We start from the raw sequence: 18,448 nt of genomic DNA, 5'->3' as shown, positions 1-18,448 counted from the left end.
AAAATAGCAGTTTGCTCCTTTTTGAGTGCAAATGTTGGGGTGGAACGCCTCTGTACTTTGCTTGTGTGAATAAACAACCAACCATCCAGTATAATGCTAAGTTATTTCCACAAATGAAACATTACCATCTCTGACCTTGTCAAATTAAATCAGGAACACATGGACATATTGGGCTCTTGAAACCCCTTAAGGAAGGTCAGAGCTGGGGGCTTAGCAAACATAGCAGCCAGTGGAACATGGGGCTCCTCACTAAGCTCACATGAAAGAAGGGATGCTTCATCCTACAGCGCAGTGGAACCCCCTGACCTCTCATCAGATCATAGGGTGCATGTGTGGCAATATCAACAGGCAGTGAACTCTCAACTCTCTACCCAGGGATTTAATTGACCACAAGCCTTTTCTTGAAACAGTCCCTTTGAGACACCATTTGACTGGACCAAGCCCTGGCTTTTAGAACATCTCTGTGGATGTTTAAGGCTCTGTGGCTTAGTTCTCTAATATCTAATCACCAGTGATGGCCTTCTTGGCATCTCGATCCGCTCTGTCGCTGTGACTTCAGTGAGGCCTCTTCCAACCCTGCAGTCTTTAAACCATTTTTTGGTGCCATTCCATAATATTTACATGATGGGGAATATGTTGCAAGAGTTAAGGCTAGTGATGAAGATTGCAACAAAAGATCCTGTAATTGCCATTGGCCACTACCAAGTAAAGTCGGTGATCTTTGGTGTATTAAAGACTATATAATTGATGTAGCTTCTGAATTTATTGTAAAAATGCAAGCATGGCTGTTTCTGACATAGATCATTCACTAGAGAAATTCCATTTTGTAGTGGGCCTTTCCAGTTTCTATCACCATTATATCATGCATTTTGGTCATTCACATTCCTACACAGGTAATTCTCCACTCAATTTAAATACAAAAGTAGACAGAGCTTTAGGGACTGGAAAAATAGCTTAGTGGTAGAATACTTGACTGTTATATGCAGTGCTCCTGCACTACACATACATGCATGCATAAATATATACATACATAATACACACACACACACTAAAGCCCAGGTTTCCCTGGGGTCTTTTAGTGTTTTTTTTCCAAAGAATCTTGTATCACGTGAAAATCTGGTTAAACAAATCCATTATTCCTTTATTTTCCTAATTTCTTCTTGTTATAAGATTGTTAGTCATGACCTTTATGGTAGATAAGGAAAGGTATCACCGACTTTTGTCCTACACTGAAGAAAATTTGTAAAGAGAACTAAAACTAAGATGGTGCCTGGAAAAATGCCCAGAGAATGAGGCAAAGATTAACATCAATCTATTTAAAAAACAAGAGTGAAAGAGCAGCTATAGAGCTTCATAAATGTGGATAAGCCTCAGCTTTTATAAATGTTTGCTTTCTGTTCTTTCTCCCTTCCATTCCTCCCTTTATCCCCCTCCTTCCTACTCCTTCCTTATACTTTATATCAAGAAAATCCAGAGGCCCAGGGTCAAGTCTAGTCAAGCATATATACCTTTATAAATAAAGTTTTATTGTTACATACCATGTCTACTCATCTGCATATTACGTATGAACACTTCAGCAAAGTAGTTATATCCAAGACCGTATGGCCACAATACTGTACCATACTATTTGCTCTTTATGTAAAACGTTTGCTGGTTCTGTGTTCTACATAACTGAAAGAGGCTATTTTGCTGAACTGGGCTTGAGAAAGCAGAAAGTGCTGAATAGACTTCATGCTGCATTTGGTGCTCAGCTTCTCAGCTTTCTGCTGTGTGTTAAGGGAAAGAAGCCAGGCTTCTACAGGGGTCTAATGAAGCAGAGATAGGTCCAATGGCCAGCAAGTTCTCAGGATGTCTAAAATCACCACAGAATGTGAGACTTGGAGACAGGTGACTGATGTAAGCATGTGGGAATGAAGGAGGGAAGAGGTGAGGCATGTCAAAATTTTACTATGTCTAAGAGTGCTCTGGAGTCATTCTACACTTTAGCTTGTAGAGGACAGAATTCTGCCTGCAAGTTCGAGTGAGTTGAATGTTGTCCTTAGAGACTCTCTTGCTGTTCCCATTGACTTCAATGGGAGTAATGGGGCATTTTGTCCCACGACATCTGTGCTGGCTTCAGGCTATTTAACAAACTCCTACTAAACAAATCTCAATAAAGGCTCCTTAATGGGTACTTAATTCTGTTGTAGAGGTAGGTGCTGAGCACACCTAAGTCCTTTCTTTTCCTTCAGGTTTGCTGTTTCCTCTTTTTTATGGCTTAGTAATTACTACAGCAGAGAACCCTGAGTTAAGCACTATTAAACCCACTCCGAGTCACTGAATGTCTGCTTTTATTGATCTCAGTTGATCCCCTTACTCTCTAGGTTCCAATTTAACAGTTCACTTGATTATTCATTTACATTTTTAATGTTGTAGGCAAAATCATTTTAACATGAATCATCTCTAACTTAATGGGTAACATACAGAATTATTTGGGGTTTTAATTTCAACAAGTATTTATTGAGCATATGAGCTCAGATGAACAAGGATCAAAAAGGTCATATTACTTTATGGTCAACAATGACAAAAATGATGTGCTGATGTTTTACTATGCAAAATGGCTGTTACTTATAAATGGCTTCCGTGGTGTTAGAGGGTGGTTAGGACATTATGTTTTATAACTTCCACTTATTAATTATATTTTGTCTACATATACTTAAACTATATAATGCCCATATCATTGTTTGAACTTGTTCTTAAACACAGGTGTTCTTATGACTTATTTTCCTTTTAGATGATTTTGCTTTGCTGAAGATGTGAGGAATTATGCCAAGTGGAGCTCTTTAGAATGAGAGCTTGATTTTATTAGCTCATGAAATTATTTAACAAACACAGACAAAATGGAAAGATCTAACTACACTTGTGTTTGCAGTATTATGTTCTACCTGAAAGCTCTTTAAATATGTTTTGTGGAGTTGGTAATATGCTTTTATCCTGCACATCAAGAAGATGAAACTAAAAATACAACCACCAGTGGTTTATCCTTCTCAATAGGAACTGTTTAGTGTATCATATTTATGAGTTATATGTCTAATCATCTATTGCTTTCACTTGTTTCTAAAATGAGATGAGGCATAGGAAAATACATAAATGAGTACTTCTGGTCATAATAGTCACCTTTATCTGACAGTATAAAATGGAGCCAGAGTTTAATGCTGAATAGAAGAGGCATGGTACTCATTTTCTAGGGAATAGCATGAGCTAAGGCTTGCTGAAAAGGGCAGTGAAGAATGAAAAAGTGTCAGAACACTTGGAAGTGCCTCCTTTTGCTAATTTTCACTGCCAATTTCAATAGTTTTATTACAAACCCAGCAGACAAAGAAAAGAGCTATTCTAAATTCTTTACAAAAAGGTCAGATGGTCAATAGTATCATTCTTTGTCATGAAATTATTGAACTCTTTTCTGTGTGCCTGGCACATAGGAAGCACATTCAAAGCAAAGCCAGAAATTCAGTTGTTAGGAATGCTTCATCTCATAGACATGTAAACACACCACTGATAATAGAATGTGTAGTGCTTCAATTTCCAAAGCCCTTCCCTTCCATTGGCAGAACTAGAAACCTTGGGAGAAAGATGACTTTTAAATGTGATAGTGAACAATAAGTGAGTTCATTAATTGAATGTTGAACTCACCCTGGGTCCTGTCCTAAGTTACTATATTTTGCAAAAGCAGGTTATTTTTTTGGTGTTGTTTGTTTTCAGATTGCTTTGCCTTGAGAGGCCCTCCTGTAGAATATTTCTACCAGGTTCTCTGCTTTGGCCTCTCCGACCTCTTTGAAATTCTTTGCCTAAGCCTTTACAGCCATGCTTAACATATATTCATGTAAGATAGATATCCTGTGTGATGCATATTGTATAATTTGATAATTAATATTGCTAATAAAGATTGGAAAAAACAACAACAAAAACTCATGCTTGCCTCAGCCATAAATATCAAGGAAAAGGGAATTCTCTGGCAAATTGCTGCTAACGAATTTATTGTTACTTAATAAATTCTGACATTGTGGAAAGACACAGATGTATTTGTTGATGCTTTAACATCGCACACTTAGAGGGACTAGCCTTGAAAGAGGTCTTAGCAAGAACTTGGGGGTTCTTAAGAAATACTGGGTTTTTCATAATAGCTCATATGAATAGTATATGGGCAGTGGAGGCAACTCAACAGTGAACTAATTTTGGGACTGTATTATGTAAACAAGGGAGATTTGTTGGCTCACTTTAAACCAAAGGGAAGGGATGGTAAGATAGGGCTTGCAAGATATCTCACTTGGTAATGGGTCTGGTGTGCAAGCATGGAGACATGGGTTTGGATTTCTAGCAGCCAAGTAAAAAGATAGTCCTGGTATTGTACATTTTCAATTACAGCATGAGTAGGGGGTTGGAACAGAGACAGGAGGGGCTCATTGGCTAGGCAGCCTAGCTGAATCAGTGAGCTCTAGGCTTAGTGAGAGACCCTGATCAAGAAAAAAAGGTGGAGAATAATTGAGGAAGACTGGTATCAACCTCTGGTATCAAGCTCTCTCTCTCTCTCTCTCTCTCTCTCTCTCTCTCTCTCTCTCTCTCTCTCTCTCATACACACACACACACACACACACACACACACGCACACACATGCACACACACACACACACACACACACTCATATAGCACACTAACATAGCACATAGCACACACAAGGCAAGGAGAGCTCCAACAAACCCTGAAATGTGAGCAGAAGACATTAGAAGTAACAGCAAAGCTAACTTAAAATGACCAGGGTCAGAGACAATATCTATTGATGATTAGATGCCATCTTCTATTCTTCATCCTAAAATGATCAGGTAGAACAACCATATAGCCTATTGGTTTCTTTTGAAAGAGTTTATTGAGTATGCTGTAAGTTGGCAATGGGATGAGCTATAACTGCAGGACTAACTGTAGCCACAACCAAGCTCCCAAAGTTTTTTCCTGGGCTCATCCCTGGGATTCACAGTCCTTTTCCCAGAAAATGGCCTGCTGTAGTGGTATAATGTCTAGCTAAATTCCTGTTTGTTATCTGATTGTAATAACCTTTTATAGATATATGCATAACTATTTTTGTTATACACTTGAATTAGGTCACCGAGATTCTAATTACACTCTCAGTAGAGTTGCACTAATGAAATCCCACAGTTAGTGCTGTAATTAGATCACAATGTACACCAATAAGATGATGAATTTTTAAAATCCTAAATTTTAAAGTTACTAAATTTGTCCAATTCACAATACATTGCACACCGAAAGTCCTTTAGACTTTCTTCCTCAGTGAGCTTATATGAGAGAGCATTTCTGCACACCACCCCTGACAGATCTCATGACTATTAGAGTAAACATGCCCAGGAAGGGCTTGTGTGAGTCCCATACCTGTGCTGTCTTCATACACCACAGTCACTGTCTTCCAGTTGTAATAGAGGACCAGATCCAGGACTGCCCTGCTGATAGCTGCATAATCTGGGTAGAGGTTGATGTAAAATAAGTCTTTGTTGTCCACCGAAGGGTGTTTCCAGCGAGTCTGAATGTGTGGAACTTCCAGAGCATTGCAAATGGACTGCACAGCGCTGACAGAAGAGCTGTGGGAAGGGCCAAAGAGAGCGGCCACACCAAGAGCCAGCTGGTCACAAGCTGATCATATCCAAAGGCAAGAAAGGGAATGGTGAGGGAGGGCAGAGAAGGGGTGAAAAAGAGAGAGAGAGAGTGCTGTGAATTCACATTCTCCTTACACGATTTCTCTACTCAACTATTAGAGACCTCCTATAATTCCTATCTGTGTGTTGATATCTGCTCTTTCCAGCTTCCAATACATTTTGGATAATAAGATACTGATAAATGTAAATGCAGAGCTGATCAGCGATAAATCATAAGGCCAACTCCCTGCAAATAAAAATGAGTTACTGGTCTCAGTTCATTACCTTCAGTCAGATGAAGGCTAAATCCTTTACTTGATCCCATGAGTACTCTGTGAGCTAACTAGCAAACCATTTGTCAAATGAATGTCGTATGAATTAAGTTCTGTCATATGGCAGGGTGACAATGGAGAAATTAGTATGGTCAGAGAATTCAGAAGCTCCCATGGGTGACTATAAAATGCTTTGACTCCATTCCTTCTGAAACTCAGATAGGAATTCCAGATTATTTAAATATTGCTAAAGAGTACATATAAGCAGGGATGATACCTAATTAATTACAGAATAATGGAATGGCATGGCATAAAGGGATCTTTAGAAGACACTTGAGTCTACCCCACTCATTTCATATACAATGGACTTAATCATGGCCACTGGACAGTAACAGAGTTGAATAAGAACTTGAGGATCCCAGTTCAGGGTCAGGCCTTTTTTTCTCTCAATTATCAGCCAAACAGAATTAAATCACACATTTAAATATTTATTTCTAGCATTTTCTTTGCTATAAGAACAAAAGCATCCATTGTAAGAAACTAGAATATTTATAATACAAGGATGACCAAAGGCTCTTTCATTGGTCTGTCAACTTGAGATAATGCTTACTGATGTTTCAGGAAATGGGGACTGCTATTCAAGTATCATGTGATACACTGATGCCTTTATTGAATGAAATGCACAATGTTCTGCCTAAGGTAGTGCAAATTCTTCAAGAGTATTTTTCTACTACAGGAAGAACAGACCACTAGGTGGGAATGGTGTCATTTATCAAAGTCATTCTTATACATTTAAATATTTAAACTCCTCTTAATTTTTGACTATGATAAGTAATATTTCAGTATTGATGTTTTTTTCTCTACATCTTTAATTACTCTTTGATTCTAGATTCTAGGTGGTGATGTTTGCCATCTACTACTAAAAGGACTTGATATTTTTAAATTATTTGATATATATTAACCAAATTTCCTTCCAGAAAGATTGGTTTATTTTCTCCCACCATGTAGAATAATGTCTAGTAATCACATGTAAATGGATGCTAAGTAGAGGTTTACATACATCATTCATATTATACTTTTGTAAAATAAATTTTAAAGTTGTCAAGTGATGAAAATTGAATACCTAAATTAGATAAAAATATCTATATAAGAGAATTTGTGTTAGGGGTTTTATAATTATGCAGTTTTACAAAATTAAGTAGTGAACACCGTATGTTTCTGTAAGATTCTCAGAGATGGTTTAGAGAGGAGAAAGAGAAAAATTCTGACAGCCATGTTGCAGCCATCTGAGGGGCAGCTGATGCTGACATTCCAAGGACAGCTTCTGACACTGTGCTGCTGGGTGCTGGTTTTCTGCACCAGCTTTGAAGATGCACAGCTTTCTGTGATGTGCCGAAGGTGTGAATTGTCACTGTCCTCCCAAACCCACTTCCGGATGTGCGTTCATTAGCCAGATAAAGTGTAAGCATGGGTGTATGCAAAATGTCTTATCCAGCGTGGGCAATGGATTGAGATTTTTGTTAATATGTCGTGACACTAGGATGCTAATATTTCTTGACAGAAAATCAATCCTTTAGAATTCTGTTTGTTGGAGTGTTTAATTTACAAGTATGGTTAGATCTTCAGATCACAGGCAAGTCTTCAATTTTTTGTGGCTTGAAGTATCACTGTTAAATGTCATTGGCTTAGCTTTCTATGGTATTGTTCAAAAGTATATGAGAGAGGAGAAAGAGACAGAGAGAGATAGAGAGAGCCAGAGAGAGATAGAGAGACAGAGAGAGGTGCAGAGAAAAGAGAGACAGAGATACAGACTGTGAGAGTTAATAGGCAACTATGGCCTATAAGTAATCTCCAGCTTCATTCTTTAAAAAAAATTTTTTTTGAGGCAGAGTTTTGCAGTGTGGCCCTCAAATCCATGCTAGGCTGGCCCCAAATTCACCTTGGTCATTTTAGTGCTAGGATTATAGGCATATGCCACCATGTCCAGCCTTCTAGTCTAAGAAAAACATGGTTATTACACCAAGGTTATGATATATGTGGAAGCATTATTAAGGTATTAATCTTCATCTACTTGATGAAGAAAGCTTTACATTTTGTTTGTAAGTAGCACTGTAATGTCCTCAGGAAACTGTTTCAGGCAAACACATTCTCTGATGTAACTAGGCCATTTCTCTTAACCCTTATCATTCGGTTACTTGGGAACCACCAAAAGCATGGAGTTGATCATGTATGATTCGTGTCTGGAAAAAGCAAAGTGCACTCTGGAAGGAAAAGGATTCTTTATAGACTCAAGATAAGCAGCAATCTTTGTTTCCACAAAATCTTTAACCTTGTGAGTAAGCAGTGCCTTTGTCAGAGGCCGTGCGTGCCCCATGTGTATGGAATCATTAGAGAACTGTTCTGGGGGTACCCAGGGGACGTCTAAACCAGCTCCCACATTCCCTAAGATTCAGCCCACAGGATGAAGCTTGCAGCCTGCTTATAAATTATATTACTTTTTGACTATTTGTCTTCTCTTCAGAAGAAAAGAGAAAATCAAATTGTGATTTGTTCTCACAGATTTAATCTTCATATTTTTATGATTTTGCAGAAAAGTGCAAAACCACCACCACCAACAACAAAATGAATAGATGTTAGATAAACCCAGCAGTTTGTAGGAGTCTTTATTATCCCAGGCTTGACTTATATATGTTCTGGGTACTTTTGCATGTTTGGTGGATGTGACCTTCCACAAAGTTTTATTTGACTGCACTGTACAATTTCATGGTGGTATCTCAGCTTCAGGAAGGAAAAACAGATCAAGCTTGACATTTTCCATTCACAGCTGAACCAGTTAATCATAGAGTGGAGGGCATTGAAGGATAAGCTAATCAGAAAGGCCCAGAAAACAGGGCTAGGCAGCGTCCATTAGGTGAGACCAGATTGCATTGATCAGTGACATTGGGGACCAGGAATTCCTACAACCCATTTGCACTAAGAAGCCTACTCCGAAAAAGGGCGAGCAGTGAAAAGGTGACCTGTGCAGCAGACTTATCACCTGAAGTAGCTTTGCAAAGTGGAAAAATAGTTACCTCTCCGGGAGGCTTCAAAACTATCAAAAAGATTAATTCTCTGGATGTCATAGGTTAATGTGGTGTTAGGCATCAATGTTCGGTTTCGGTTAATACTGGTGACTGCAAACTTGAAAGCTAATTCTTCAACATTAACGGGCTCATTTTCCACAGTTTCAAAAATCCCTCCTGCAGAAGCAAAAGAGATGCATGAGAAACGTTAGACAGGTGAAGTATCACTGTTTTAAAAGAAGACGGTAAAATGTTAACAAAAGACCCCAAATCATAACCGACAGGATGACTAAAGTATATACAGAATCTAGGCTGAATGTTATCAGAATGTGTTACATGCAAACAAATAGTTCTAACTGCATACAGATGTTTAAGGTTTTAAATCCAACATTGGATGTATAATACCTCTTAGATGGTGAATATATTCTAATTATTTTATACAACAGAATCATAGATAATAATGTAGTAGAAAGCAATTTTCTCTGATTTTCACAAGATTTGTGCTGTGTTTTACCTAAACATAATTTAAACTATATTCTGGTAGGTAATCCTGTCTTGGGATTTAGACTTTTCTATTGAAAACAGAGTTTCTAGGAGCTGGAGAGGTGACTCTGCAGTTACAAACACTCGTATATGGCTCTTACAGAGGACTGAAGCTCAGTTTCCACCCACACTGGACTGCTCATAACCACCTGTAAGCCAAGCTCCAGAACACCTGACACACTGTTGGGAGCCTACACTCATGTGCGCACCCTACCCACACATACTCATGTGCACACCCCACCCACACATACTCATGTGCACACCCCCACATACTCATGTACACACCCTCACCCACATACATTCATGTGCACACCCCAAACCTCACACACTCATGTGCATGTCCCACTCACATATTCATGTATACACCCTATCCACAATACTTATTAGCACACCCACACCCACCCATTCATGTGCATACTCCCACCCACCCACACTCATGGGCATACCCTCACTCCAACACACTCATGTGCATACCCTCACCCCAACACACTCATGTGCACACACTCACCCACACACTCATGTGCACACACACACTCACACACTCGTGCATACCCCACCCATACACTCTTATGTATACCCCTATTCACCCATACTCATGTGCATATATCCTCACCCACACACATTCATATGCACATCTTAACCCACACAGGTACACATAATTAAAGATAAAATAAACCTGTTTAAAAAGCAGACGTTCTGGACCCTAACTCTACTGGGACTGGGGAGAGATGGACTGGGACAAACAGAATAATCCTACTCTGACAGTTTTCAGAATGAAAATATCTATTCTAGGTTTTATGGCTCAGATGTCTGGGGTCATATTCTATATATCATAACATACACCAAAGCATATGGGTAGATTCAAAGAAAGGTTATTTTTTCTGTTTGAAAAATCATTTGAATATACCCCAAAGCAAACTTGTGTTCTAACTCTGGGGAAATATGTTCTTTCATGTCCTAGCTTCTGGCATCTTAAATATGTGTATCTATCTCACTACAAACAATATCATCATGCTTGGCTTTCATCTGAGTCTCCATCTCCGACTGAGTAAAACGCTGGTATTGGATACAGACGTGGTTAGCTGTATGTTCTTAATATTCTTTAAGTGTACCCATGATATTAACTCAATAGACACAGAACATTCTGTTGAAGCATTACAAACTGATCTCTGCTTAGCTAAGTCCTTGATTTACTCAAGTCTTTGTTTCCTCTGAAAATAGGCCCTAACTCCTGTCCATGACATATGAAATGTTCATAGGCTGCAATTTTTCTACTCTCATTGTTCCTTATTAAGGGTCAGAATTAGGTATTTCTAAACTTTGTTGATTCAAGCAAATACACACACACACACACACACACACACACACACACACACACACATACACACAGATACACACACACACAGATACACACATAATCTGAAATGAAAAGCACAAATAGCCACCATGTGCCTGATTTCTGTTCTTTCTCACATGGAGAAATCCAGTGTACAGATTTTAATTAAATGTAATCACACTGGCCCTATTTTGGAAGATTAGGTTTTTCAAAGAGCACATATATAGCTTTATTTATGACTTTATTTCTTAATCAACTACAGCATCTAGCTGTGAGAGATGAGAAGACCTATGGTAACCTAATTTGGTTTCTTTCAAATATGTTTCTGGCAATTATAAATCAATAGCTTGAACCATTCATGTATAGATTACTGCTATGGTTCTCTATGAAACCATACTTAAGAATAAATGATGATGTCATGTTAACTCTCACTTAAGGACCCAGGGGAGACAGCTGTTTCAAAAGTAGTATCAGAAAATGCTCTTTTCCCTCTGTCAATCACAAATGGGGAATCAGGAAGGGACTTTCATTTTCTCTGTGAGCTGAGTAATTGGTGGACTGACAGGTGAGGAGGTCAAGCAAGAAACACTGAGTGGTCACAGGCAGATTGATGTAAGATGAGCTCATCGCTGTGGTCAAGGTGACCCACACTGAGGGTTTTTGCTATTAGAATTCCCACAGTAGTCATTGGCAATTGTTTACTAGTCTATCCTCTCAGCCCCAGCAAAGGCCATGTGACAGAGTCCATGTCACTCAGAATCTGACCCTATCAAGGCCAAGGCATCTTAAGATACTCAGGCTGCAACTATTTAGGGGGAAAGTCAACCTCTGCCTGTGAGAAGAGCGGCAACTTAATGGGCAGGCAGGTCATGGGAGGGGATGTACTCCCACATAAAGAACAGAAGTTGTGAAATGTGGACACGGGCTTTACCTAATTCTTCTCTGAGATTTTTAAGTTGTGGGAGGAAAATCATCCCAGAGTAGCTATTCTGTGTAGTTTTCTTCAAAACTTTATAACTAGCAGACAAAGTAGGAGATATTTTCCTGTTCTAGTCAATGAAAAAGAAAGAGATAACACACATTGTCACCAAATAATTCAGTTACAAGACTCATCTGTGACAAACTGTCTTTTCTTCTTTGTTTTTTTTTCCTCTCTTACTTTTTGAGACTTGAGGATAGCCCATTTTAATAAGATATTTAAATACTTCTGGGAGTGTCTTTGTGGGACTGACTTCTGTCCTCCTCCGTCTGGTAGCCAAGGGTCCAACTTGACAGGAAAAAAGACTCCTTCCTCAGTCATTGCTCTGTTCCTTCTCTACTCTTGTAGCTTATTTCCCCTTTGACTGTCCCTCTTCCTATGAAGGTCAAGGTACCTTTATGACTTTTGACCTCTCTAATTTGAGCTGAGCTAACTATAACTTCAAGTCCTAAGAAATCAATGAGCTGTAGAAAAAGTAAAGGTAAGGTAAGGTATTTTAGGCCTCGATATGAGTGGAAAAGACATCTATTCATTCATCCATTTATTTACTTATTTTATTTATTTATTTATTTAATTTATTTATGTATATATCTATCTGTTTATTTATTCATCTATCTATCATCTATCTATCTATCTATCTATCATCTATCTATCTATCTATCTATCTATCTATCTATCATCTATTTATCTATCTATCATCTGTTTGCTTAGTACTTTCTAAATTACTCAGGTAAGATCAGTGGGTGTAGAAGGAGGGAACACTTTGACAGGTCAGGATGAACAAGCTTCCCTTTTTTGGCTGTAACTTTTGAACATGGCAGATGGTGCCCAGGGGGACAGAAACCTCAGAGGTATGTTTGGCCGTGCTTGCTTTCATCACTTACATCTTATGAGGAAGAAAAACATGAGAAGTTTTAGTGAACTACCTTTTGTCTTTATTGTGACGTGAGTGCTACAGATCACACATCCATTCTTACAGCCTAGATGCAAGTAGGCACCAAACCCTCTGCCTAATCACAAGAGGAAGGTGAGCAAGGGTCAAAGGGCATCATCAATACAGAGCCCCCTCTTTCTTCTCCACTCCTCCCCGAAACCACTTGCTACTCAATGTCAAAGCTGAGAATCCTTGGAATAACTGACCAAACACAGGGTTACAAAGTAGAAGTCGGGGTAGGCAGGGTTCTAAACTTTAGGTCCTTATGCCCTTACATAAAAAAGCTAGGAATGGTGGAATGCTTGTAATCTACAGGGGTGTAGCTGAAGTTTTTTTCCAGTCCCGCCCGGGCCTGCATCTGCTCAGACCCAAATAAACACACAGAGGCTTATATTAATTAAAACTGTCTGACCTATTGGCTCAGGTATCTTGTTAGCTAGATCTTACATCTTAAATTAACCCATTCCTATAAGTCTATACCTTGCCACGCAGCTCATGGATTACCAGTATCTTTACATCTTGCTTCTCATGGTGGCTGGTAGCATCTCCTGACTCAACCTTCCACTTCCCAGAATTCTCCTTATCTGTTTATCCTGCCTATACTTCCTGCCTGGCTACTGGCCAATCAGCATTTTATTTATCAACCAATCAGAGCAACGCATTCACAGCATATATAACATCCCACAACACAGGGGGGTCCTAGGAGCTCACTGGCCAACCAGTCTAGCCTATTGGCAATGTCCACATTCAATTAGAGACTCTGTCTTTAATATTGAGTTGGAGGGTGGTAGAGGGAGATACCCAGTGTCAACTTCCAGCTTCCACATTCACTTGCAGGGCCTATACACACTGGTACATTCAGGCATATGCTGCAACCTCAAAATATAGATTAAAAACCTTATCTAAAAGTAGAAATTGGGCTTTTAAGAATCATGATCAGCCAGTGATGGTGGCGGCACATGCCTTTTAATCCCAGCACTAGGGAGGCAGAGGCAGATGGATCTCTGTGAGTTTGAGGCCAGCCTGGTCTACAGAGTGACTTCCAGGACAAGCTCCAAAGCTATACAAAGAAACCCTTTCTTGAAAAATAAAAAAAAATAACAAAACAAACAAACAAAAAGACTCTAGCTTTCTGTACAAATAGATATTTGTGCTCTTTGAATTGATAAAGGTAAAACTATATTTCTCATAAATACCAAAATAGGTATAAGTTTGGAAAATAGTGTGTGTATTTAGACTTGATTTTTGAAGACCAGTGAGTTTCCTATGTTGATTTTTCTCCCACTGTGCTTTGCCTAGAAGGAGAGAGGTTGGTACAAATAAGGCTTATACTTACTTATACTGGTATAATATATATATATATATATATGTGTGTGTGTGTACATATATCATATCATATCATAACATATCATATACTCTATGCTCCTGCACTTGAACACAGCTACAAAACACAACCACTAAATAAAGAATATAAAACAAATAAGAAGTATGTTCATGGTTTTGAGTTAATTTGAATTAAAAATTCCCTTTATTCATGAGTACATGTCATTATTAACCTGCAGTGTTTTCACCCCAAACTGATAGACTGAATCCCTAACCCCAGTACCCAACACCTAGGGACTGACTATATTTTACAAGGTAATCAGGCTAAAATGAAGCAGCAAGGATGTTCCATGATCTAGTCTGTTGTTATAAGAAAAAAGAAACTAGAGTGGTTGGAAAGATAGTTCAGGAGCAGAGCGCACTTCTTGCTTTCAGAGGATCTGGCTTGATTCTCAGCACCTACATTACAGCCAATAAGGAATTGCAACTCCAGTTCCAGAGGATCTGATACTTTGTTTTGGCCTCTGCAAGTACTGCGTGCACATAGTGTATGGATACACATGCAGGCAAGATACCCATACTCATAAAATAGAATTAAGTAAAACTTTAAAAAGGAAAAAGAAACTGGAATTCACTGCCACACAGTGTATACCTTCATTTTTTTTTCTTTTTCTTTTTTTTTTTTTTTTTTGGTTTTTCGAGACAGGGTTTCTCTGTGTAGCTTTGCGCCTTTCCTGGAGCTCACTTGGTAGCCCAGGCTGACCTCGAACTCACAGAGATCCGCCTGCCTCTGCCTCCCGAGTGCTGGGATTAAAGGCGTGCGCCACCAACGCCCGGCTTCAGTGTATAGCTTCATACAATCATGCAGAGGACAATCTATATGAGGACAAACAGAACCAACATGGCAATGTGCAGGCCATGGAAAAGACAAGCCTGCCATCTCTTGATCCTATACTTCCAGCCTATATGGCAGTGAGAAAATAAACCACTTAGTCTGGTTGGTTGGTTGGTTAATTGGTTATTTTTGTTTGTTCTTTCTAGCCTTAGGAAGCTAGTGCATTCATCATGTCTCTTTACCCCAAGGACTTTAAAAAGGAAAATGTTAACAGTTTAGTGTCAATCACTTATATCTAAACAGCACTTTTTTTCTTGGAACTGTAATGTAAGATAAACAACAGGAAAATCGGTGTAATTCAGTTTAGGAGGCAGAATTCTACCATCACAGTGCATTTCTGTTGGTATTGATGCACCTTTTCACGACAATCACTCATGGGAACCATATATGGTAATATCCTGCACATGAAGGAAGTTGCCTACAAGGAGTCATGGTAGGTGGGGGTTGAGAGGAGTCAACAGAGAGCTTTTGGTTTGAGTCAGGAAATTTCCTGTGGACTTAGAAGAGACTTGTCCACCATGACAAATCCCACTACTATTAGATTAACAACACAGCCACTGCGAACAAATGGTGGCACTTAGGGAAGGCTGAGAATCAATGTCCTATTTCACGAGCCTCCTGAAATTACAGCTCAGGAATGGTGAGCATAGGTCATCTTTCTTTCACTATAATAAAATACTTGAGGAAATTTATTTATAAAGAGAAAAGGTGTATTTTGGATCAGTGTTTGGGAGATTCTTGCCCATGATTTATTGGCTCCATAGCTTTAGGTTTATGATGGAGCAATAGATCATGGTGAGAGTGCTTGGAGGGAAAACTGCTTGCTTTGTGACCAAAAAGTGAAGAGGGGAAGAATAATGTCCCCTTTGAGGATATTATTTCAACGACCTAAGGACTTCTCATAAGGTTCCACCTCATAAAAGTCCCCAGCACCCTGAACAATGCCACTCTGGAAACTACACCTTTAAAAAATTGGTCTTTTAAGGCACATACAATATTTGAACTCTAACAAGTAGTTTTAGAACTTTTCCTGATTCACAGGCCATTCTTATGGAATTATAATGGAAAGAAGGCTGAAGAAGCATTGTTAAGATTCCCAGGTTAGCTCAAGAGCCAACTATTTCTTTATTTTCTTTTTGGCTTCCAAGGATATTCAGTAGGTGTTTCTGTAACCCACCTTCCAGACACAGTTTCTAAAAAGCAGGGATAACATGATGTTGTAGATACTGAGGACCCAGCTATAGGCATATAGCCATGGACCTTAAAGAACATAATGATGCTATTGCCCACTATTTCTATCCTAGTTCCCTCCACATGGGGTTTAACTGGATGATGGATGGGAATTGTAACAATTATTCACTTTATCCCTCCAAAATTGTTAAGAAACTGAACCAGGGAATTAACTTCATTTAATGATGACAAAACCACATGAAAGTCATGACTTTAAGTACTGTTCCTATGAAAGGAATACTGTTTTGACTTGGCTTGATTTATAATAGTAAATATATGCCCTAATATCCCTTTTAGAAATGCATTAGATTCACATTGTGCATGCATGCATATGAATAAATATATGCACATACACACATACATACATAAACTTTTGGCTGTATTTGTATATGTTATGGTTCCTGAGTATTTTTCAGAATTTAATGATTTATCCAACGAGTCATTTTTATATCTAGTCATTTGTTTATAAAATGCTTTGCATGGCAAAAACCAGAGTTGTATGAGGCACTGGGAATACACCCATGTAAAAAAGAGATGAACTGCAACAGCCAGGCATGATGGTTCATTCCTATCATCCCAATACTTGGGAGGCAGAGCCAGACAGTTCTCTGTGAGCTTAAGACCAGATTTGTTGACACAGTGAGTTTCAGGCCAGCCCAGGCCTACATAGTGAGATTCTAGAGAAAAAGTGGGAGGGGGAAAACATGGAGGGAAGAGGAGAATGAGAATATGAACATGTGACTTTAGGAGCTGTTGTTTTATATGTTATTCAGAGGTGGGAAGAAGGGCATTGGCATGTCTACTGAGAGGCCAAGTATGTCTTCACTAAAAGTACACCTGGGTAGGAATCTGAAAGAACTGAGACATGGACTGAAGATACTGTGAAAAGAGTGTTCTGCAGAGGAAGCAAAGTAATGAAAGCGAGGAGCTATTTTGGGTCATTTTTCAAGAGTGATATTGACTGATCTAGACTTTGACCAGTAGAAGAATTCAATGAAGTAATAAGAGGTAGATTGGGGTAGATTGAGGACTAAGGCTTTTATTCTAAGAGACATGGAAAGCTAGCAGTAGGCTTTGAACAGAGTAGCTAAATGATGTATCATATCACAAAAGCATCACCATGGCTTCAGTATTAATGAGGAGATTGATAAAATGGGCAAGAGTCAAGCACAGGAAGATCTGCTCATGAACCTGTTCTACAAGTGGCTACTTCAGTAGTTCAGCTAAGAGATGATGGTGGCTAAATTCATATTGTTGTTATTGACAGTGTGAAAAGAAATTGATGAATAGAGGGTAGCACTGGCAGGGTCGCCTAATAAAGCATGTGAGATGATAATGAAGGATGACATTGTGTTTGGAGATTTTAAATAGTCATTGATATTGCCAAAGAGCAGGGCAGAGGGAGCTTGGCTTGAAATGTGATTTTTCTGTGATGCCTCTCGGGTATTTAAGTGGAAATGTCAGCTAGAAAGTTTGCTATACTCACGTTGATGTTATACAAGTTGTTTCTGAATGTGGAAATTAGGGTGTCGCTACAATGGAAGTAGTGCATAAAGCCATTGTCCTGGAGAGACTCACTTAACAGCAAGTGTAGACAAACCAAGGAGTTCCTAGAGTCAATAAAAGCTGGAATATGCAGGGAGTGAATCACTTGGATAACATCGGGAGAGAGCAGGACACTGTCAGTTGGATGAATTTGGATTTCTGGCCTCTAGAACTATTAGAGAATGAATTTCTGTTACTGTACGTAGTCAAGTTAAAGGTATATGTGTGGGGGTGGGTGTATGTACATCTGTGTAGGTACACATGTACTTGAACACACACATGTGAGTGTGGAGGACATTAGTGTCGTCTTCAATTACTCTCTACTTCGTTTTTGTTTCGTTTTGTTTGTGAGACAAGGTCTCTTACAGATTATGGACCTCACCAACTCAGGTAGGTTGGTTAGATAGTGTGCTTCAGGGATCCACCTATCTCCTCCTCAGTACTGGGCTACAGATGTATTCTGCTACATCTGACTTTTTAGATGGGTACTGGGGATCTAAACACAGGTTTTCGTGCTTTATTCAGCAAGCATTTTATTCGATAACCCATTTGAGTACTCCTGAAGTTATTTGCTATAGTAGCTACAGAGTACTAATGCAGTAACAGGTTGACTTATTTTTAATTTTTATTTCATTTTTAATGGATTAA

At 39.0% G+C, this 18,448-nt stretch overlaps 1 protein-coding gene across 7 annotated transcripts in view; it reads right to left on the bottom strand.

Moving 5' to 3' along the window:
• Grik1 (glutamate ionotropic receptor kainate type subunit 1) overlaps positions 1-18,448 on the bottom strand; it is a 379,146-nt gene that overhangs the window by 143,897 nt on the left and 216,801 nt on the right. For all 7 annotated transcript variants that reach the window (XM_028875952.2, XM_028875954.2, XM_028875953.2 and 4 more), the window contains exons 2-3: positions 9,025-9,192; positions 5,422-5,679 (exon numbers count right to left, since the gene is read on the bottom strand). In XM_028875952.2, coding sequence (XP_028731785.1) covers positions 5,422-5,679; positions 9,025-9,192 — 426 coding nt within the window. The remainder of the gene's footprint in view (positions 1-5,421; positions 5,680-9,024; positions 9,193-18,448) is intronic.

The sequence above is a fragment of the Peromyscus leucopus genome, chromosome 12 (genome assembly GCF_004664715.2).
Source record: "Peromyscus leucopus breed LL Stock chromosome 12, UCI_PerLeu_2.1, whole genome shotgun sequence".
Classification (NCBI taxonomy): domain Eukaryota; kingdom Metazoa; phylum Chordata; class Mammalia; order Rodentia; family Cricetidae; genus Peromyscus; species Peromyscus leucopus.
This window is presented reverse-complemented; position numbering and strand designations above follow the sequence as displayed.